We start from the raw sequence: 23,993 nt of genomic DNA, 5'->3' as shown, positions 1-23,993 counted from the left end.
AAGGAAAAGGTGGCTAGAGAGGGCAACATGACCCACCAGATCCTTGTAGGATAATCATAAAAACAAATATAAAAAGGTAGATACTATTCTTTAAAACCTCAAGATTCTAAGATGATCAGTTAGACTAAATCCATTAGAAAAATGCATTCACTAAATGTAATCAGCATACCTGTTTTGGTTCTGTCGGCTTTTTCTCTGGTGTTCGAATCTTATTAATTTCAGGTCCAGGATTATTTGTATCACTTTTACCTAAGAAAATATTTAAAAATCTTTATACATTTTTTCCAGTGTATGTGACATTTCCAATGACTATCCATAATTGGACAAAGAAGTAGAATATTAGAAACATTTTCAACCCATTATTAGAAATATATATTACTGTTTGGGTTTAGTTCTTAAGTTTTCAGAATGGCAGGTTCATTGCAAGAAAGAAAATCTATAAATGAAGCAAACCCCATTGACAAGGCAAAATAAGGGAATAACCTTAAAACATTAATTAATCTCAAAGGAAATCATCCAATCTCTAGGAACTGAAAGCCTTATTTTCTCAGACTAGACATATAAAAGGCCTTGGCATTCTTGCCTATTTATAAAGTTTCAATACTTTGATCGTTTATATACACAACTAAGCAAAAATGCAAATAATGTGTCAATTCAATTTGGTAAAATTATAAATTAAAAAAATATTAGAAAAAGGATATAGTTACATTGTTTAAAAACAACAGCTATCAAACTAAATATAAGTGGGTAATAGTAAAGGAAGCAAAATTTTAAAATATACAACTATGAAAGACTTAAATACTGCTGCTTTATAAATGTGATAAGCCTTTAAACTACAAGAATTAACTGCTAGATATTTTAAGTTCCTTGAAGGAATCCTTGATTTGGGTTCTTAGTTTGGAAACATTCTTATAGTAAATGTCACTAGAACTTTTAAAAATGAATTATCATATTAGAATGGCTTTATTACTAAACTTTAAGAGATGAAATCTACAATGTCTGAGATGAAAAATACAATGGGTGGGTTTAATGGCAGATTACACATTGCAGAAGAAAAGGTTAGTGACCCTAAAGACACTGAAATAGAAACCATCCAAAAAGAAACAAGAAGAGAAAAAGAGTTTTGTGGGGTTTTTTAAATGAAAAAAGTATCTGTGAGCTGTGGAACAACTTTAAGTGGCCAAATATATGGCTAATTGGAACATCTGAAAAAGAGGGAAGTAGAGGTGGGTCAGAACATGATTCTGAAGAAATAAAGGCCTAAAATTTCCAAATTTGATTAAAACTATAAAACCACAGATCCAGGAAGCTCCACAAACCCCAAACATAAGAAACATGAAGAAAACAACACCAGGGTACACTGTAATCAAATTTCTCAAAACCAGTGGTAAAAAGAAAATCTTTCAAGCAGCCAGCTAAAGACAAGCTAGGCAAAGAGAAAAAGATAAGCATGACATCAGATAGCTCACTGGAAACAATGAAAGTGAGAAAACAGTGGAGTACCATTAAAGTACTGAAAGATAAAATCTGTCAACCAAGAGTTCTAAACATCACAAATACATCTTTCAAAGGTGAAAGTGAAATAAAGATATTTTCAGACACACAAAAGCTGAAAGAACTCATCACAAGCAAATCTGCACCATAAGGAATGCTAAAGGAAATCCATTAAGCAAAAATAAGAAAAGACTATCAGAAATATGGATATAGGTAAAGAAATAGAGTATTAGAAGTGGTGACTAAATGAGTAAGTACATAAGATTTTTCTTCATATTATTTAAAACTCTTCATAAAAGATGATTAAACAAAAATAATAGCAATGTATTAGGGGTTTAAAATATATATGAATAAAATATATAACTGCATAAAGGCAGAAAGAGGAAAAACAAATACTGTAGGATTATTTTATTATAAACAAAGTGATAAAATAACAGTTTGAAAGTAGACTGTGATAAGTTAAAGATATATACTATGAACTCCAACGCAACTGCTAAATTAATGAAACAAAGATTTATATGTGTGGTATTTTGAAGCTATCTGCACCCCAGGAAAACAAATTCTTAAATCTAATCCATTCCTGTGAATGTAAACCCACCATAAGTCAGACCTATTGATGAGGCTACTTCAGTTAAGGTGTGACACACCTCATTCATGATGGGTCTAAATTCCATTACTGAAGTACTTTATAAACAGACTGAGTGAGAGAGAGAGAGAGAGAAAGAGAGAGAGAGAGAAAGTCATGGAAGCATGAGGCTGAAATCAACAAAACCTAAAAAAGAAGCTAGAGACCAACAGATGCTGCCACCTGCCTTACCATGTGGCAGAGGAGCCAAGGATCACCAGCAGCCAGTCTTGCCCAAGGCAAAGAGAAAACATTGCTTTAGCATTTTCTCAGGATCAAAACTGTAAGCAAACAAATTCCCATTGTTCAAACTGAACCATTTTACGATATTTGCTTTAAGCAGCCTGAGAAACTAAAACAATATGGAATCAGACACACACACACTAAAAGACTCAATACAAGAGAAGGCAAAATAAAGAAAAAGAACAAAACCAGAATGGACAAATAGAAAACAAATAGCAAGATGACAGACTCAAATTTATGTCAATACTTAAAGTAAATATAAATAGTCTATATGCCCCTAATTAAAAGGCAGAGATTGTCACAATGGATTAAAAAAATCAAATGCCAACTATATGCTGCCTACAAGAAAGGTACTTTAAATATAAGAAAAAAATGGGTTAAAAACAAAAGAACAAAAAAAGATATACCATGCTAATATGAGTCAAAAGAAAACTGAAGTTGCTACAATGATATCAAGCAAAATAGATCTCACAGCAAAAACTATTACCAGGGATAAAGAAGGCCCTTCCATAATGAGAAATGGATTCGTTAATCAAGAAGACATAACTAACAGCTTCACAATTCATGAAGCAAAAATGAATATAACTTTAAGGAAAAATAGACAAAAACTAATTTTATAGTTGTTTTCAATAACTCCTTTCTGAATGAATGATAGGAAAAGTAGATAGAATATCAGCATGGGTATAGTAGCAAACCTGAACAACATTATCAACCAACGTGACCTGATTAACAATATTTATAGAACAGCCCATTCTTCTGAAGTATGCATAGACTATATTCTGGGCCAGAAAAGAAATCTGAGTAAATTCAAAAGGATTCAAATCATGTAAAGTATATTCTCTTACCACATGGAATTAAAGTAGAAATCAATAACAGAGGAATTCTTGGGAAAACTCACGAATAATTGGAAACTAAAAATCATGTTTCTAAATAACACATGGGTAAAATAAAAACTCAAAAGGGAAATTGGAAAGTATACTGAACTGAAGGAAAATGAAAATACAACATAATGGAATTTGTTGAAAGCACTAAAGCAATCTTAGGAGGACTATTACAACATGAAATTATTAGACTAAGCATCCACCTTATGAAAATTTATGCAAAAGCCATAAATGAAAAGCTTTTAAAAATTGCTGAAATTAAAGAAGTCCTCCAAAAATGGAGAGATATACTTTGTTCAGTGATCAGAATATTCAATATTATAAAGATATCAATTCTCCCTAAATTGACCATAGACCCAGCAAAATTCCAGTCAAAATCCCATCAGGATTTTGCAAAACAATCAACAAGCTAATTCTAAAACATTTATGAAAATGCAAAGGGTCTTTAATAGATAAATAATTTTGAAAAATAAGACCAAAATGGAAGGATTCATATTATCTGATTTCAAGGCTTATAAAGTTAGAGAAACTAAGACAGTCTAATGGCTGTGCATAAACATATGCACTGACAGAATAGAATTTAGAGTACACATATATGGTCAATAAATTTTCAACATCGGCACCAAGGTAGTTCAGCATAGGGAAAGGATAGTCTTTACAAGAAATGGTGCCAGAAAAACTGAACATTTGTATAGTAAAAAAAGAAAAGAAAAAGAAAAGAATGATAGCAACAACAACAAACGCATTCTTTATCTTAGACCATATAGAACAACTCAAAATGGAACTAATATATGAGCTAAAATTATAAAACATCTAGACGAAAACATAGAAAATCTTTGTGACCTTGGATTAAGCAAAGATTTTTTTAGGGACAACAACAAAAATACAATTGAAAGATAAAAACTGGATAATTGAATTTAACAAAAAATAGAAACTTTTGCTCTTTGAAAGAAAGTGCTAGGAAAATTAAAACAGATATCTGATTAAGGATTCGTATCCAGTATGTATAAAGAATTCTTAGAATTCAAGACGAACAACTCAATAAAAAAGTGAGCAAAAGATATGAATAAACACTTCAACAAAGAAGATAAACAAATGATAAGCACAATGAAAGATACTCAACTTCATTAGACATCAGGGAAATGTAAATTAAGCTGCTATGACCATATGTGTAAATATATTCAAGAGAAATGAAAACATAAGTACACACATACGGTCATAGCAGCTTTATGCATAAGCTTTATTATTGTAGTTCTGTATTCATAAGAGCTACAAATTAGAAACAACTAACATATCCATCAGTTGGTGAAAGGATAAATATATTATGGTACGGTCATAGAAAGGAATAGTACTCAGCAATAAAAAGGAATACACAATGGACACATGAAGCAACATGGGTGAACCTCAAAAACATTAAGCTAAATGAAAGAAGCCAAGCACAAAAGGCTATATACTATATGATTCCATTTATATGACATTCTAGAGTAAAGGTAAAAGTATAGGAAGAGAAACCTGATTAGTGGCTGCCCAGGGCTGGGGGTTGGAGAAGAGAATGCCTGCAAAGGGGTCTGAGGGAACTTTTGAAATAATGTAAATGTTCTATATCTTGATTGTGACGGTGGTGTATAAAAACTGTATACATTTTTCAAAACTATTCAAACTATATATTTAAAAAGGATGAATTTTAGTGTATGTAAACTAAATCTCAATAGACCTGAATCCTAAAAAAGCAGTGGGCAATATCTTGTAATTTATAATTCTAGCAGACAAGATGCCATTATTTGAATAAGAAATAATTTTTAAATCAACTATCACCATAGTAGTATTAATGCTAAGTGTGGTACAAAAAATATTTTGAGTCAACAAAAACATTTGAGAGGGTTTTCAGTCTCAATTTTAAGCAACAACCACTTAAAACACTGTAAATAATAAAATTTAATATTTTTCAAAAACTTAAATATATTGTTATTGGTGGTAGATGAGTACAGTGGTCAATAATACAAATTCAAGAATGTTTCTCTATTACAAGGTGTTAAAAATATGGTGATACATGGGGAAAATTCAACTAATATAACAATGACTATAGTTAACAGAAATACTGTAATATTTTCGTAGCAAAGGCAAAGAAGGTTCAAAATCAATGCTAAAGGTAAAAAGAATATGGGATTTAATTTTATGAGCTGTGAATATGATCAAGTTTTTTTTCCCCTCTCTTCATTAATAATGAGACCTTGGCCATGTCATTTAACCAATCTATGCTCATTTATCCATCTTTCAGAACAATGGGGAAACAACTGAATTTGCATTTAAATTTAAATAAGGTAAATGTGCCTTGACAGGACTTTTTAAAGTAATGTTTCCATAATTTGTTAAAATGCCTTTTGTCAGTTATTTTGTTTTTTGAGGTTGAAGCACAGTTTAAGAAAAAAAAAATAGTGATACCAATAATATGTGGTAGAATTTAACCTCCCCTGAAATTACATGCAAATTTTATGTCTATCTACATATGTGTGTATTCTGGGAGAGAATATATAACTTTTATATCAGATTCTCAAAGAGGTCTATAATCCATGAAACATTAATAATCACACTGTTAAAGGAACTTTATACATATATATATAGAAAAAACTTGGCTTGTCATCCATTTGGGAATATGAGAACAGCAAAGCAACTCACCATTTCTAATTTGTTCATGCTGCTCCTTCTCCTGATGCTGATTTTGTGGCTGCCCTATGCTGACAGGTGGATGATGCCCAAGGCCATAAGGTATAGGAGACCCCCGTCCCTGTGTCTGTAAAAGGTTCATATTATAGGCCATCGCTGCCTGGTGTGTAATGATTCGAGGATCAACTGCAAACCTACCCTGGTATCCTGTCCATGGTACCTAGGTTAATACAAGAAGTAAAATAATTACATTAAGTACATTTTGGAAAACAAATTATTCTAGTACTGCTGATTAGAAAAAAAAACAAACACACAGAGATTTTAATTTTGTCCTTAGAAATTAGAAAGTTGACCTTACCAGTGAAAACTGGTAGAAATACTGCTATGTCTTTATTGGTCAAAAATGGTTTCCTCAACCATTAGTGTTTAAGGGCAAATTGACCATTTTTAAGGTTAGGATAAAATTGAAGACTTAAAACTGGTAATTATTCTGTAAGATATTAAACCATTTTATAGTCTTGAATAAGTTCTCCTCAGTATAAATATATATATGTCATAAGTTGACATGGAAGATACTTTTATGCTGTATCCATATAGCTGCATAGTTTAATAGAGTAAATATAAAAACAAAAAAAAATTAAGAATTTAAGGAGTCCTAACTCAAAAACTGGGCATTCCAACTTTATAGAAACAACCAAATAATTTATTGTTCATTTATAGTAGGTAAAATTCAAATAGGCAATTATTTTTAATTAGTACATTTGCTTAACTCAACTCTACCTTAAACCACAGAACAAAAAACTGCTATTGGGAAGTGGACCTGGCCAAAGGTTAAAGCGTCCACCTACCACATGGGAGGTCCACGGTTCAAACCCAGGACCTCCTTGACCTGTGTGGAACTGGCCCATGCGCAGTGCTCATGTGCTCAAGTAGTGCTGTGCCACGCAGGGGTGTCCCGCGTATAGGGGATCCCCATGTGCAAGGAGTGCGCCCTGCAAGGAGATTCACCCAGAGCTAAAGTTCAGCCTGCCCAGGAGTGGCGCTGCACACAAAGAGAGCTGACGCAGCAAGATGACACAACAAAAAGAGACACAGATTCCCGGTGCCACTGACAAGAATAGAAGCGGACACAGAAGAACACACAGAGAATGGACACAGAGAACACACAATGGAGGGGGGAGGAGGAAAGGGGAGAGAAATAAAAAACAATACATCTTTAAAAAAAAACAAACAAAAACACCACTGCATATTAACATAAAAGGAATAAATACAACGAAAACTGAATTCTACTGTCTCTAACATTTTACTATAACTATTAAATTTACACTCTTGGAAATCTTACATAATGTAACACTCTGACCTAATAAAATGAAATGTAAGTCCTAAGGGACTTACTATTTAAAGCAGATGATATATAATGTTGCCAGCCTGTCTAGAAGGAAAGAACTCAGCTAAAATCTGAAGTCTATGAGGAGCAGGTATGAATTACGTATTTCATACTGACAGTTATTCTCATTGGTGGTTGTGACTGTGTACCAACATGACTAAGAAATATTTGCGGTTAGGCATTTTTCCACATTGGGATGCTGGCAGGGGTGCCAAAGATCCTTGGCAATGATCACCTATGCCTGAAATTACAGTATTTGCCCTAAATGAAAGAAATATCTCCTGGGCTAAAATCTCTGAATTTGGAAAGATTTTAATAAACCATCAAATTAGCAAAATTAGCAAAATATTCAAAACTCTTAAGGAAATAAAAATGGGTTTATGTTTACTAGATGGAAGCTCTCTAAAATCTATACTCTTAGACCTCCTTGACCCATGTTGAGGTGGTCCATGCGCAGTGCTGATGCGCGCGGGGAGTACCATGCCATGTAGGGGTGTCCCCAGTGTAGGGGAGCCCCACACGCAAGGAGTGTGCCCTGTAAGGAGAGCCGCCCAGTGCGAAAGAAAGTGCAGCCTGCCCAGGAATGGCGCTGCACACACGGAGAGCTGACACAGCAAGATGACGCAAGAACAACAACAAAAAGAAACACAGATTCCCAGTGCCGCTGATAAGGAAAGAAGCAGTCACAGAGGAACACACGAATGGACACAGAGAGTGGCCAACTGGGGTGGGGGGGGGGAGATGGGGGGAGAGAAATAAATAAATTTTTAAAAAAAGAAAAGAAAGAAAGGACTTATGTTTTTAAGTAGCAGTATAATTTTATATATAAGGCATAGAATTTCTCAGATAAATTTAGATCCAAGCCTCTCTGCCTTCTCCAGTGACCTGTATTTCATAGGAAGAGTTAATGACTCATACAAATATAAAAAATAAAATAAAAAATAAAAGCACCACTTTACAAAACAAGATACCAATTTATGAGCTCTATTAACTTTGAGCAAAATTTTCCCCAGTAAAAACATTTAGAAGATTACAGTCTTCTAAATCAAACCACGTAATTTACAGATTTCTTCATAATCACTAGAGTAATGAATTATAAGCAACAATTCACATTTCTTTGATCATTTCAAAATATGAAGGTTAAAAATAAGAGTTGCTTCAAAAGAAGCTTATGGGCATTGAGAAGTTAACTACTTGGGTTAGTCAGTTACTTAGGATTAAGTGAAACCTATTTTATTTTATTCAATAGAAAGTATCTCAAATGTCCACTTACAGGTAAAGGCACCGACATAACTACGTTCCCTCCATAGACAGCAGGTACATAAAGAATACTTGTTCCAGTGTGGGGGTCTATTCTTTGAACAGGGCTTGGAGATTTCCCCAAATTTGGATGAGGTCCAAGAGGGGGTGGAGGGGTATATGCTCTAATAGGATTGCCAATAAGTACAGAAGGATTGGGCTGAACTGAAAAATAAATAGAAAAAAGATGCACTCAATAGTTGTACATATATACCTATGCAGAAAGAAAGATTTAAATCATTCCATAGCAAAATATATTTCCCAGGTTTGCCATAACATATCTCATACCCAAAGGATTATCAGTATAGCAGAATAAAGTATATTAAAAACATAACCATTTTACGATATTCTCTAAAATTAGCTTGAGATGTAAAAAGTATTCCTTTTATAAATATGCATAATTTAAAATGTCTTCTGAGAAACTGGAGATGTGTTCTTCAGGAGGAAAGAACATGCAAACACAAATAATTTCAGTAAATATTTTTCTAAGACCAGAAAAATATAAACAATTCTCAGAAAAAGTATTGACTGACAATTGTAATATAGCAACATTCAAAATGAAGGTTAATCAATTACTTTAAAAGAATAATTCTACAACACTTAAAATCATTTAAACAAACTGTCTTGAAATTTGTATGACCTGATATTTGTAGAATATAAATATTTTCTAGAAACTCATGTTGAATAAAAAGGTTTAAGTGTTTTTTCTCGAAATAACTCAACTATAAAATCACCCCTTTTCAGAAAAAGCTATCAAAGCATTCACAAGAACAAACATGTTGAAATTAACTAAGTGAAGTTCCAAAGTTATGTCTGTCTGTGTGACAGTCTTTTCATTCTCCTCTTTATAATGGTAGAATCTGGGATAAACCTCATATCATAAAAGCCTATTTTCACAGGAAGAATTTTTCCACTTACCAATTCCATCACTCTGGAAATGATCATTCTGGGTATGACTGAGGCCTTTCCCCTTTGAAGGAAAAAAAACCCAAACATTTACTGATTTAAACTGTTTAAAATTAGAGAACAATAACCACTTTCCTAATCCTATACAAACTAAATGTATACAGCAACAATTAAAATGTAATGACTGAGAGTATGTAAGTAATAACTATTTTACTCCTTTGAGCCAACATTTTTTCATTAAAAAAACTCATCAAAGTGTATCATTCATACATGAACATTCATAAACAATAAGAATATAATAAAGTTGTGGACTTACAAAACAAACACACATATTATCATACAGGGATCCTATACATCACCCCACCACCAACACCTTGCATTGCTGTGAAACATTTGTTACAAACTGTGAAAGACGATCATCAAAATACTACTACTATAGGGAAGCGGACTTGGCCCAGTGGTTAGGGTGTCCACCTACAACATGGGAGGTCCACGGTTCGAACCCTGGGCCTCCTTGACCCGTATGGAGCTGGCCCATGCGCAGTGCTGATGCACGCAAGGAGTGCTGTGCCACACAGGGGTGTCCCCGCGTAGGGGAGCCCCACGCGCAAGGAGTGTGCCCCTTAGCGCAAAAGTGCAGCCTGCCTAAGAATGGCGCCACCCACACGGAGAGCTGACACAAGATGACACAACAAAAAGAAACACAGATTCCTGTGCCGCTGACAACAACAGAAGCGGACAAAGAAGAATATGCAGCAAATAGACACAGAGAACAGACAACAGGGGTGGGGGGTGGGGTAGGGGGGAAGGGGAGAGAAATAAACAAATAAATATATCTTTTTTAGGAAAAAATACTACTACTAACTACATTTGGTGTATTTTCCCCAACCCACTTGATTATTAACACCCTGTATTATACAGTTCCTAGATTATCCTCTAACTTGCTTGCAACTGACATTTACATCTCCAGACTACCCATCAGCCACAATCACATTTATGAATTGGCAGTGTTAAACTCACTATAACGAGTTACCATTACTAATACAGGGTATTATAGTTCATAAGAGAACATTCTCTAATCACAGTCCATCTTCCACCACAGGATTCACAGTGTTATATAGTCCCATGCTTTGTACGTGTTACCATCAACTCTATTCATTTCCACAATTTTACAATTAACATTAATAATGCTACATAAACACGACCTCCCATTCTCAACCCACATTCTATCCCTAGTAACCTATAATCTAGAGTTTACCTCCATGAGTTTACTCATATTTGTTCATATTAGTGAGACCATACAATATTTGTCCTTTTATGTCTGGCTTATTTCACTCAACACAATGTCAAGGTTCATCCATGTTGTCATGTGCATCCTGATTTCATTTCTTTTTACAACTGAATAGTATTCTATTTTATGTATTATACATACCACATTTTGTTTATCCATTCATCAGTTGATGGACACTTGGGTTGTTTCCATATTTTAGCAATTGTGAATAATGCTGCCATGAACATCAGTGTACAAATATCAGTTAGTATCCTTGCTTTCAGTTCTTCTGAATATTTTCCTAGTAACAGGATTGCTGGATGATACGAGAGTTCTATATTCAGCTTCTTGAGGTACCACCAAACTTCCAGAAAGGTTGTACCATTCTACATTCCTACCAAAGGAGTATTCCTTTTTCTCCACATCCTCTCTAGCACTTATAGTTTTCTGTGTTTTTTTTTTTTAATAATAGCAAATCTACAAGGTATGAAATATCTTATTTTAGTTTTTTGTTTGTTTGTTTGTTTTAGGAGGAACTGGGGACTGAACCTGGGACCTGATACATGTGAAGCAGGCACTCAGCTACTGAGCTAACTGCTCTTGCTTATTGTAGTTTTGATCTGTATTTCCCTAATAGCTAGTAATGCTGAACATTTTTTTCATGTGCTTTTTGGCCATCTGTATTTCTTCCTTGGAAAATGCTTTTCAAGTTTTTTGCCCATTTTTTAATTGGGTTGCTTGTCTTTTACTGTTGAGTTCTATGATCTCTTTATATATGAGCCAACTTTCTATAAACATTAAGTCTTGGTCAACTCAATGCTACTGGGCCTCAAATCTTCTCAGCTTCATATGAAAAATATCTAAATTTTTTAAAAAGGAAGTTCCTTGACAAAAAGAAATATAAAACATGACTGAAATCTAAATTCTATGCCTTCTCTAAAAATTTTCAAAAAATCAAATAATGAAACAATAAAAGTTATTTTTGAAGGGAAAAAAAACTTAAATCCTTGAGAAAACACCACCACAAATGTAAACATGATTTGAGATTTATGCTATTTTGACTATGTTTCATGTCATTTTAAAGTATAAATTTTCAGAAGCAAAAGAAGAGCGGTACTGTCATAATTTGCTTGAGGGAATGTGCAAGTTTTCTAAAGAACAACCTGACAATATGTACCAAAAGCATCAAAAACATAGATAAACTTTAACCCAGTAACTGCACTTCCAAAAGTTTATCCAGATGAAATTATCATCAGTTTGGGCACAGATGTCCATCACAGCATTGTTTATAAATGTGATAAATACTAAATATATATCAATGAAAGATTTGATAAACGATGGCAGATTTAAATAAATAATAGTATACAAGTAAATAATAGTATGCTAGGGAAGCGGACTTGGCCCAGTGGTTAGGGCGTCCGCCTACCACATGGGAGGTCTGCGGTTCAAACCCCGGGTCTCCCTGACCCGTGTGGAGCTGGCCCATGCGCAGTGCTGATGCGCACAAGGAGTGCCATGCCATGCAGGGGTGTCCCCACGTAGGGGAGCACTATGTGTAAGGAGTGTGCCCTGTAAGGAGAGCCGCCCAGCGCGAAAGTTCAGCCTGCCTAGGAATGGCGCCGCACACACGGAGAGCTGACACACAAGATGACACAACAAAAAGAAACACAGATACCCGTGCCGCTGACAACAACAGAAGTGGACAAAGACGAACACACAGCAAAATGGACATAGAGAACAGACAACGGGGGGAAGGGGAGAGAAATAAATAAAAAATAAATCTTAAAAAATAAAAAAGATCCTAGCATTGTCTGGAAAGAGGTTGACGAGCTACTAATTTGCATCCAACTGTAATAGCTCAAGGGTGCATACTGTATTCTCCAAGGTAACCTCTAAAACATAACTATTTATATAAAACTAAAAGCTAAGAAAGAAGAAACATAATAATACTTTAATTAATTTAAAGAAGGCAAGAAAGGAATAACTGAATTTTTAAAACTTAATCACATCACAGAATAGAGGTAAAAACCTTAAAACTATCTCAATAGATGTTTAAAATCATTTGTTAAATTAAGCATCGATTCACAATAAAAACTTTTTAGCAATCTAGAACAGAAAGGAATTTCCTCAATCTGATAAAATATCTATAAAAACCTGAGATCAACTGAGTCATGTGGGAACTGAGACTACTATGCACATTATCATCACTCTATTCAAGAGTGTCCTAAAAATCCTAGTCAGTGTGATAAGCAATAAAAAGAAATCAAGTTCAGTGCCATGTCAGTTGGCCCTTCTTTGGCTTTGGTGTTTCTGTGTGATGGACCTGGACTCAGATGTGATCTCTTTTCACAAGCCTTTCCTGTTACTTACCAGAACTGTAGTTGGTGCTGGGGTTTAAGATATACCCAGGAGATCTGAATCTCTGAACTGACCATATGATAGCCAGGTCCTGAGCCTCAACAGACTTCAGCTCCTACACTCTGGTTTATTGGACTTACCCCACTCAGCAAACATGGAGTTGAAGAATGTCAACCACCACACCATGGAGCCAAGAGTGCCTACAACTGAAAGCAGGAGGATTGCATCCAGCATCCATGTGGAATCTAAGCCCCTCTTGATATAGATGTGGAACGGACACAACCAAACCAAGGTCCACAGGATGGAGGAACAAAATATGGATTAGAGTGGACTTACTGATATTCTATTCATGAACTACTGTGGTTAGTAATCGAAGAAAATGTGGCATTGGTGTGGAAAAAGTGGCCACGGTGGCTGCTGGGTGTGGGGAATAGGAGGAAGAGATGAGATGTGGAGGCGTTTTCAGGACTTGGAGTTGTCCTGGGTGGTGCTGCAAGGACAATTACCGGACATTGTAGGTCCTCCCATGGCCCGCGGGATGGAATGTGGAAGAGCGTGGGATATGATGTGGACCATTGACCATGAGGTGCAGCGATGCTCAGAGATGTATTCACCAAATGCAATGAATGTGTCATGATGATGGAGGAGAATGTTGCTATGGGGGGAGTAGTGGGGTGAGGGGGGTGAGGGGTACAGGGGGACCTCATACATTAAATACTAATGTAATATTTTAAAAAATAAATTAAAAAAAATAAAAAATAGTCATGTATGCTGGTATTAACTGCAAAAAAAAAAAAGAAATAAAAATGTATAAAGTTTGAAAAAGAAAATTAAAACTGTCATCATTTGCAGATGACATGGCTATATATATGTAGAAAATCCAACAGAATCCATAGACAAACTGTTAGAATTAACATGAGAATTAGAAGGTCAATATACTAATAGTAATTGTATTTCTACATACCAGAAGTTTTCTTAAATTAAAAAATTTTAAAGATACTATTTATAACAACAATTTTTAAAAATCAAATACCTATGAGAAAAAAAATTTGAACAGATGTACAACCTATGTATTAAAATTAACTTTTAAGACATTATTGTAAGCAATTTAAAGAATACCTAAATAAATGGCAGAATATACAATGTGTATGGATTGGAAGACCCAATGTTATAACAATAGAATAGCAAAGTATGGCATATTCATATAATGAAATATGTTCATACAACATGTGAATGAACAAACTATTGTTACATGAAACAATATGGATAAATCTTACAAACATAATGTTAAGAACAATCAAAAACATGCAAGATAATGCCTGTTATACCTATATGGGGGGAAAGTAGGAGGCTTTGTGTACGTGATTATAATCAGAACTGGCTCAATGGGAGCTTCTGGGGTATTAGTAAATTGGTAATGTTCCATTTCTTTTTTTTTAGTTTAAATAAAAAAGGGAATTTCTTAAAGGAATAAAAAGTTTCTTGCAGGGAATCTAACAGCTGTAATGCGTCAACAGAAGCAGTTTTCTGAAGAATAGATCATGCTGTGATCACAAAATTCTACTTCTGGGTTCTGCATGATCATAATCATATAAGATGGCCCCCACATATACTGCACAAGGGACTAGAATGTGGACTTATTTCGGCTTGCTTTTTGATCCTTATAGTTCTTTATGCTCGCCTCAAACCTATCAAGCACATGTTGGCAAACATTCATGAGCTCATTCAGGCCTCTCTGAAATGGCTCAACAGCTGGCAGATCACCTCAAGTCTGAACAGGCAAATTAATTTTGCTCTCTGAAGGATGGGTCATAGTGTAACCATAAAATTCCACTTCCGGGTTCTTGCATGATCATATAACGAAAAGAATTTCCTAAGGTATGCTCTTCCTTGTGCGATACAAGTGTCACATAGTTTCTATCCATTCCAGCTGCCTGGACCTTTCCAGGGTAGTCTTCCTCTCGCCTTCAGTCATCGAGGTCTTCAATCCAGTTATTTTTCTCTCTAGCTCCTGGTCCTCTTCCATTGAAGGGGTAGCTTCCTGACTCCTCAGGTGGCGCTGGTGGGCCAGAGGCTCTCCCCATTGCACAAAACATGCACAAAACATGCGAGGCAGGAAGGAAGGAATGGCCGACGGAAGAAGGTGAGGACAGAAGTACGTTCCATTTCTTGATCTAAGTGCTAAATATACTGATATGTTTTATTTTATGAAACTGTATCAAGTTCTACACTTAGTATGCAATTACTGTATGGGTGTTATACTTCAATAAAAGTTTGCTTTTAAAAATTACAACATTGGTGTGTATTTATTGACATGAAAGGTATTCAAGGCATGTTTTTCAGGGAAAAAATAAGTTACAAAACAATATGTATAATATACACTACATTCACACATATGATTGCTATGATTACAAATGATTTTTATTTTCTTTCTCATATTTTCTAAATTTCACACCATGAATATATATTATTTTTCTAGTAAGGAAAAACAGTTTAAGTTCTTCAACTTTATCTTGCTTTCTAAAACACTTAAAGAATGTCCATTGTGCTTTTTCAATTGCTAGCTAATAGAATCGTTGTTCAAAACGAGAAAACTAGTAAGAGATAATATATTACATTCTTCCATTTAAGAACATACACTGCAATATAGAAATTAATGACACTCATAATGGGAAATAAATATTCCTTTACCTTACAAAGAGTATAAACCGCACAATTGCACCTATTCTGCAAGGCTGGTTGAAGGCTGTTGTACCGAACTGAGATAAAGTCCAGCACTTAGATTTATTAAGTTTGATAAGTTTAAAACTAATACATACTGGTGGGCCTATTTACAGAGTTCATGTGAGAACTACTTACTAAGGCAAAACGCATTATCGGAGTAGAGAGTAGAGAGAAAGGCAGCTTGAGGGGCTAGTGGCACTATGTATATCACATTAAGGTACTGATATGTGTGAATGCAGCTGCAAGGAACAAATTAAAGACTAGTGATATGGATAAAGAAATCAAAAACTTTTTAAAAGACTTGTCAAAAAATAAATTGATAACTGTTACATAAACAATATTCCTTTTTTCATATTTTTAGTTTGTGTATCTTATCAGAACCTATTTAGGAATATAACATGTACACATGCATATATATATAGTATATATAAACATATGCCTTCAGTCATTGAGGTGTGAGTAGTGAGAACACCGTGATTTTAAGAGAAAGTAAAAGTATGCATTATTCTTTAAAAAGTAACTTTAGAGACGTAAATGAAAATTGCAGAAATGCACTGTATTACTTTCTCAACTTTCTTTGCTCTCTCCCTAAGAAAGCAAGTATTCTCTTTCCCAAGATTTCTGAATTTCTGGAATTCAAAAAAATTTTTTCTCTTTCCATTGGCAAAATACAGCATATACTCAGTCAACTGAGGAAAAATAGCACATTATGCAATTTACCCTTAGACACACAAATTTGTTATTTGAACATTACAGCTGAAAACTAAAGAGGGGATAAGGTTCAAAGCAGGAAGAAAAATTCTTTTTGACCAAAACAAAAGTATGATGATACTTCATTTATCTACTTGTCTAACTATTAACAATTTTAGGGAAACGGACTTGGCCCAGTGGTTAGGGCGTCCGTCTACCACATGGGAGGTCCACGGTTCAAACCCCGGGCCTCCTTGACCCTTGTGGAGCTGGCCCATGCGCAGTGCTGATGCGCGCAAGGAGTGCCCTGCCATGCAGGGGTGTCCCCCGCGTAGGGGAGCCCCACGTGCAAGGAATGCGCCCCATAAGGAGAGCCGCCCAGCATGAAAGAAAGTGCAGCCTGCCCATGAATGGCACGGCCCACACTCCCTGTGCCGCTGACAACAGAAGCGGACAAAGAAACAAGACGCAGCAAAGAGACACAGAGAACAGACAACCGGGGGAGGAGGGGGGGGAATTAAATAAATAAATAAATCTTAAAAAAAAAAAAAACAATTTTAAAGATTCAGATGAGCACTGAACATTGAAGGTTTGAGGTTAATTGGTTAGTTATAGATGAATAAGGGCAGCTAAGATCTAACTCTTAAAAAGCCATTTAAAAAAACTCAAAAAGAATCATAGTTTGTCCATTAACCAAAAGAGAAAGAATATTCACAGTGATTGGCATTGGCTATAAAAAAAACAATTTCTGACAAATGGAGAAGTGGTAAGAAAAGCAGGCAGAAGAAAGGAGAAAAAAGCAAAAAGGAAAAAAAAATGGCAAACATCAGAGATGGCAGAAGTAGCAAGACGATCAGAAGCGTGAACGATTAGAAATGACATGAGCAGCCACAGCAGATGCACTGACAAAAGAGCCAGGGAGAAGAGATAAGATAGTTCCAAGAGGGTAACAAACCATTTAGATTTCTTAGCCTTCAAAGGCTAACATTTTTGTTTTTGTTTAAAGTTTATTTTATTTATTTCTCCCCCCCCACCCCCGTTGTCTGCTCTGTGTCCCTTCGCTGTGTTCTTGTGTCTGCTTGCATTCTTGTCATGCATCACCAGGAAACTATGTCACTTTTTTTGTTGCATCATCTTGCTGCATCAGCTCTCCGTGTGTGCAGCGCCACTCCTGGCATGGCTGCACTTTTTTTGCACGGGGCGGCTCTCCTTGCGGGGTGCACTCCTTGCACGTGGGGCGCCCTACATGGGGGACACCCCTGCGTGGCACGGCACTCCTTGCACACAGCAGCACTGCACATGGGCCAGCCCAGCACACAGGCCAGGAGGTCCTGGGTATCAAACCCTGGACCCTCCATATGATAGGCTCTATCAGTTGAGCCACAACCTCTTCCCTCAAAGGTTAACATTTTAACTTGCTAAAGACCCATCAACCAGAGGCAGTTGTTAGGCTTGTGGAAAACACAGCAATTATGTCAGGGTATGGTAGGCAGAATAGTCCCAGATTGTTACATGGCAAAAGGAACTTTGCAGATATAATTAAGGTTAATGGACCTTAAAACAGGGAGATAAGTCTGGATTATCTGGGTGGGCCCAATCTAATCACATGGCTCCTTAAAGGCAGAGAAATTTCTCCAACTACATTAGAGAGATGCAGCAGAAGTAACATATGTAGTAGAAGTTAAGAGAGATTCCAAGTGAGAGAAGGATTCTCTGAGCTGTTGCTGATTCCGAGATGTAGGGGGTTCATGTGAGGACTGGAGAGCGGCCTCTAGGAAGAATGGTTCCCATCTGACAGTAAGGAAATAGGGACCTCCGTCCTATAACCAAAATGAAGTGGATTCTGCCAACAACCAGCATAAACCTGGAAATAGATTCTTCCTAGAGGTTCCAGATTAAAGCACGGTTGGCTAATAATACCTTGACTTCTGGCGGCAGACTTGGCCCAGTGGTTAGGGCATCCGTCTACCACATGGGAGGTTCGCAGTTCAAACCCCAGGCCTCCTTGACCCATGTGGAGCTGGCCCATGTACAGTGCTGATGAGTGCAAGGAGTGCCCTGCCATGCAAGGGTGTCCCCCGCCTAGGGGAGCCCCACGCGCAAGGAGTGCGCCCCGTAAGGAGAGCCGCCCAGCGTGAAAGAAAGTGCAGCCTACCCAGGAATGGTGCCGCACACACAGAAAGCTGACACAAGATGATGCAACCAAAAGAAACAGATTCCCATGCCGCTCACAACAACAGAAGCGGACAAAGATGACGCAGCAAAGAGACACAGAGAGCAGACAACCGGGGTTGGGGGGGGGGGGAGGGAAGGGAAATAAATAAATAAATCTTAAAAAAAAAATACCTTGACTTCTGACTGTGAAACCCAGAAGAGAGAAACCAGCTGAGCCAACCCAAGTTCTGACTACAGCACTTTGAGATAATAAATTCGTGGTTTTTCACCACCTAAGTTTGTGCTCATTTGTTATGGAAGCAACAGGAAACTAATACAAAGAGTAGCCAAATCTAGGTTAACCCTATATGATCATATAATACTAGAAGCATACCAGATGATATGCATTAGCAGTCTAAGTGCTCTGTGGTATACTAAATGAAAAAGCAAATTGGAGCCTATCATTTCAATGTGATAGGCAAAAGTATTTTGCATGTCAACAAAAGTAATTCAGCATTCTGTACAGTCCAATATAGGATACACTCCTCTAGTGTATTTTGATTTAGCTTGCAACTATAGAGCAGTAAGTGTACTTGATCTACAGAAAACATAAAATGGTGGCTTATAAACGTAATAATGCAGTAGCAAGCTAGAACTAATTCTATATAAAAGCTACCTCATAAAAATAAATCCAAAATTTCAGTAATAAAACTCAGGAAGGATATCTACCTTTGATAGAATGCTAATTATTGCAAAGATTTTGTTTGTTTTTCTTTTGTTTGTTTGTTTTTAGGAAAAACCAGGAATTGAACCTAGGACCTCATACATGGGAAGAAGGCATGCAACCACTTGAGCTACATCTGCTCCCCTGCAAAGATTTTTATAAGCAAACACAGTTCAGAGCAACTATTTTTAAAGCATCTTTATGATACTGAACCATTTACTCATTCAAATATTTACTTTTCTTTCATTCATTATTTTTTTCTTTTTCATTTATTCATTCAATAAATGTTTTCTGAGGATCCATGTGTCGACCCCTGGCCAAGCAGTGAGATAAAGAAGAGCCACACATTTCTGATGGAAGTAGGACACAAAATCAGCAGCTAGATATAGGTAGTGAAAAACAACTAACTATCATCTATAAAATAATGCTATGGCGGTCTTTTCAGAGAATTCATTTCTGAACAGTATTCATCATCTGACTAGTTTTTACAGTACGTGCAAATGAAACTGGCCCATTTTCACAAAGACTCCAAACACTGGTCCCAATCATGAGAAGAATGAGTGGAGGCCACTTGCTTATCTACATGCTCATTCTGCAGGTTCCCATGAAACATATCCTTTTTAACATAAATGATGGCAAAAGAGAGTATTGCTAACATTTTGTATCTTCATTAAGTTTTGTCAGAGAACTGAAGTCTTCCTCAGGAGAATAAAGTTACTTAATTGCTAGATAGCTAGGAGAATGTTTTGTTGCCAACCACATCCTGAGGAAGCAGGCCTGGGAGCATTTTTAGGCAACTATCCAGACCTTTCATGATTTCATTTACATGAAATCTTACTGCAGAAAACACTGTAGGAAGTTGTTGAGGCACAATGCACATATTAGTGGGATTTACATCTTACTCTAATTGAAGATACTAATTTTTAATGTTTCTTATTCACACAACTCTGTTAAAAGTTAAGTCATTAAGGAAACAAAAAAAAGTGCATGGCCTCATATTACATTTTTAGAAATATTATCCTTTCATCCCCCTTCATCAAAAGATTCTAGCACATGAAATAAAATGGTACCTGGGGTTTGTTTCAAAATTATCCAGTGCATAGTTGGTGACAGTGTGATAGAAGAGGTAGGATAAAGATGAAACAAGAATAAGTTCATAATTAATGAAGCTGGATGATGGGCTCATTATACTATTCTCTATATTTATGTATATGTTTAAAATTTTCCACAATATAAAGTTAAGTAAAAAAGACTCCAGTGCAAATTCAAACCTCATAAAACAATTTAACGGAAGTTAAAATACTGCAGGGAGGAGGGAAATAAGGTGATAAAGATAACCTATGGCTCACTATATCTCAGTTATGTAAAATTCTTGACTATGTATATACATGATATTATCAGTAATAAATAATTTTAAATAACCAGGTATATAAATAATACAGTGAACCACTGTGTTAATAACATAGAAATAACAGAGGATACCCATAGGATCAGTGAAGATTTCCTAAAAAGTTAAAATACATATATATATTTCATATATATATGGAAGAGGACTGTTTGGCCTTTGTTTAACAGATACTTATTGAACACACACTATGGGCAAAGTGGAGCTAGGCGCTAGGGGCCATAAAAAGTATATAGAATGGGAATTTTGTGTTCAGGGCGTTTATGGTTTTGGAAAAGCAAATGGATTCAACATATATTTTCTTTACCTTTAAGAAAAAACAAAATGCACACAGCAGGATCTTGCTTAGGGCCAGTACTCATTTCCCGTCAGGGCTTGAATTTGTTTCATCTATTGTAGAATAATTGATGCCTATATTGCTCAATTAAGTAGGAAGAGTTTAAGTTATAGTTCCTCTATTGTATTGAAGAATGTAATGTGCAAAGGGTATGATGATTTCACATTTTAAATAAAAATAAAATTTAAAAGTTTCTCCCGGGGTTCCTTACTCCAACACATATACTAAGCTACCAGTCGTTTCCTATAGAGCCTTGCTCTCTCAAAATGCTCATTTTTTTGTGTATACTTTCTTAATCTTCACTCCTTCAGTTAGAAATTCTTCCAAGCATCTGTTTGGAGCCAGACATTGTTCTAGGCACAGGGACTACAGCAGTAAACAATACAGGCAAAAATCTATACTTAATGGAGCTTATATTCTACTTTTTCACATCTCCCCAATCTTCTATATCTCTTTCAATCCAGTGAACTCCTAAACATGATCTCCTCTTTCAAAACTACCGTGAATCTACCTACTTCCTATGACCACCATCCCTCTATCCCCTCCAGCACCTGCGCCAGGAAGTCTTAGGGGGCTTCTTTGCATATCTTTGCTTCTCTAGCACCTTCTATAACAACTGGCACAGAGAAGAAACTTAACTGCTTGATATATGAACTGATCATTAATTTTTTTAATAGTTTAAGCTAGAGAAATCTAGATGATTCACTTATATAGAACGCCAAATCCCCTAACAGTGTTAGATCATTAAAGCATTGTTGCACATTAGATTGTTTTTTAATGAAAATTACAATATACAACAGTTTATTAAAAATAAAACGTTGCTTTCTTCTCAACTTAATACTAAAAGATTTTCAAAATATTAAGCCATTAATTATTGCATATACATTATTTAAATGAAGCCCAAAACTGATAATACCCTTGATTCATGTCATCAAGTTTAATGCCACACTGGTGACTTTAAATACACAAAAGCTGAAATGAATATTAAACATGCCATTCTCATAATTTTCTTTTTCAGATGATAGATGCAGGCTTTTTTTTTTTCAGGTACCCTAGCAAATAAGCAGCTGTCTCTGTCCAAAAAATATAGGTCAAAACTGATTAAAAGAATCTTCAAAAAGTTGGCCATATTTTCTCACTGCTTCAAATTCCAGTTGGAATGGGTCATCAATAAAGGATCTGAATTATTTTTTTTACACAAATGTTGTTACTATATCGTTATTTTTATTTTTATTTTTTTTAATTTCTCTTCCCTCCCCGCCCCCCCCCCCCCCAGTTGTCTGCTCTGTGTCCATTCTCTGGGTGTTTTTCTGTGTCCTCTTGTATTCTTGTCAGCGGCACCTGGAATCTAAGGCTCGTTGGTTGCGTCATATTGCTGCATCAGCTTTCCATGTGTACGTCGCCACTCCTGTGCAGGTTGTACTTTTTTCATGCTGGATGGCTCTCCTTACAGGGTGCACTCCTTGCACATGGGGCACCCTTACATGGGGGACACCCCTGAGTAGCAGGGCACTCCTTGGGCACATCATCACTATCATCACTGTGCATGGGCCAGCTCACCACACAAGTCAGGAGGCCCTGGGTTTGAACCTGGGACCTCCCATGTGGTAGGCAGACGCCCTGTCCATTGGGCCAAATCCGCTTCCCTATTCTTTTTAAATAATATGCTACAAGGGCATGCTTTTCATAAGTATGAAAATCTTTAAGACTGTTTTGTTTTAGTCAGATCTTGCTAAAACAAGTCTATCAGTAGAGTGGCCTGGGAGGTATATTACATGAAGGATACCAGGAGCAATCAGGACTTAAAACCTTTTTGAGGATGATTATGACACTAAACATGGCTAAACTTACATGTTTAAATCTAGACAAGTTTCTTGCGGAAAATGTGCTTGTCACCAAATGTAAACTTCAATTCCAATACTGAAAGTAACTTGCAGCCCAATAAACCTCTGACACTCCTGTGCTGTTCTCTACCTTTAACCTCTTTAATCGCATTCACAGACTTTACCTTGGGTGGTGATTGCTGTTGTTTGTTGGTATTTCCTGAATGCTGCAGTCTTAAAGCCCGGGGGATAAATTCAGGTGCCAAGGGATTCAACACATATGTTTTCTTTAGTTCTAAAGCCTCTAACTGAGCCTTGATCTGTTCAAACGTGATTCCATGTAGGCTATCATTTTCATGACACAGGGCAATGAACCGCTCCCAAAATTTCCTACAGAAAAAAAATTTAAAAGATCTTTACAATTTCAGTGGATAAGAAAGATCACAGGTATGAACATAAACAACTAAAGGTAATTTTGGATTTCCTTCCATACCCTACACCCCAAATCCTTAAATCCAATGTTCATCTGACTATGATTTAGAAATAATCTTTCCACCAGATCACAAGATTTTGGAAGTTTAATCCTGCAACTACAGTCATGCCTAATATTGTGATATGCACAAATCAGACTCTCAATTAATTTTGGCTGATCAATGCCAATATCACAGTCAATGTTCAACTATTCATACTAATCTGGTATAAAACATTTTTTGATATATAAATAATAAGAACTTGAAAATTGACAGCTTATTTTATAGATGTTCTTTTTACACATACTCATATATATGTATTTTTAAAAATAATTTGCATTATGGGACAAAGTAGCCTATGTGATCCTGAAAGGGTGCTAGATGGCTAAGAAAAGTCAACTCAGGACACAAATTTGAGACACACAGTAGATAATCCTCACAAGGATCACTAAAAAATAGCTACTCCTAGATTTTTTTCTCTTACTTAAGAGATGCTTGACACATGCACAACATATAAAACGGAATTAAAAGAGTTAAAT

The 23,993-nt window shown here is 35.9% G+C and overlaps 1 protein-coding gene across 4 annotated transcripts in view; it reads right to left on the bottom strand.

Annotated features, from left to right (window-relative positions):
• The window catches only part of HELZ (helicase with zinc finger), a 236,830-nt gene that overhangs the window by 60,021 nt on the left and 152,816 nt on the right, over positions 1-23,993 (bottom strand). For all 4 annotated transcript variants that reach the window (XM_058284578.2, XM_058284577.2, XM_058284579.2 and 1 more), the window contains 5 exons: positions 23,170-23,374; positions 9,512-9,563; positions 8,568-8,758; positions 5,920-6,127; positions 170-249 (listed from right to left, as the gene is read on the bottom strand). In XM_058284578.2, coding sequence (XP_058140561.1) covers positions 170-249; positions 5,920-6,127; positions 8,568-8,758; positions 9,512-9,563; positions 23,170-23,374 — 736 coding nt within the window. The remainder of the gene's footprint in view (positions 1-169; positions 250-5,919; positions 6,128-8,567; positions 8,759-9,511; positions 9,564-23,169; positions 23,375-23,993) is intronic.

This window comes from Dasypus novemcinctus, chromosome 21 (assembly GCF_030445035.2).
Source record: "Dasypus novemcinctus isolate mDasNov1 chromosome 21, mDasNov1.1.hap2, whole genome shotgun sequence".
NCBI classification, from domain to species: Eukaryota; Metazoa; Chordata; class Mammalia; order Cingulata; family Dasypodidae; genus Dasypus; species Dasypus novemcinctus.
This window is presented reverse-complemented; position numbering and strand designations above follow the sequence as displayed.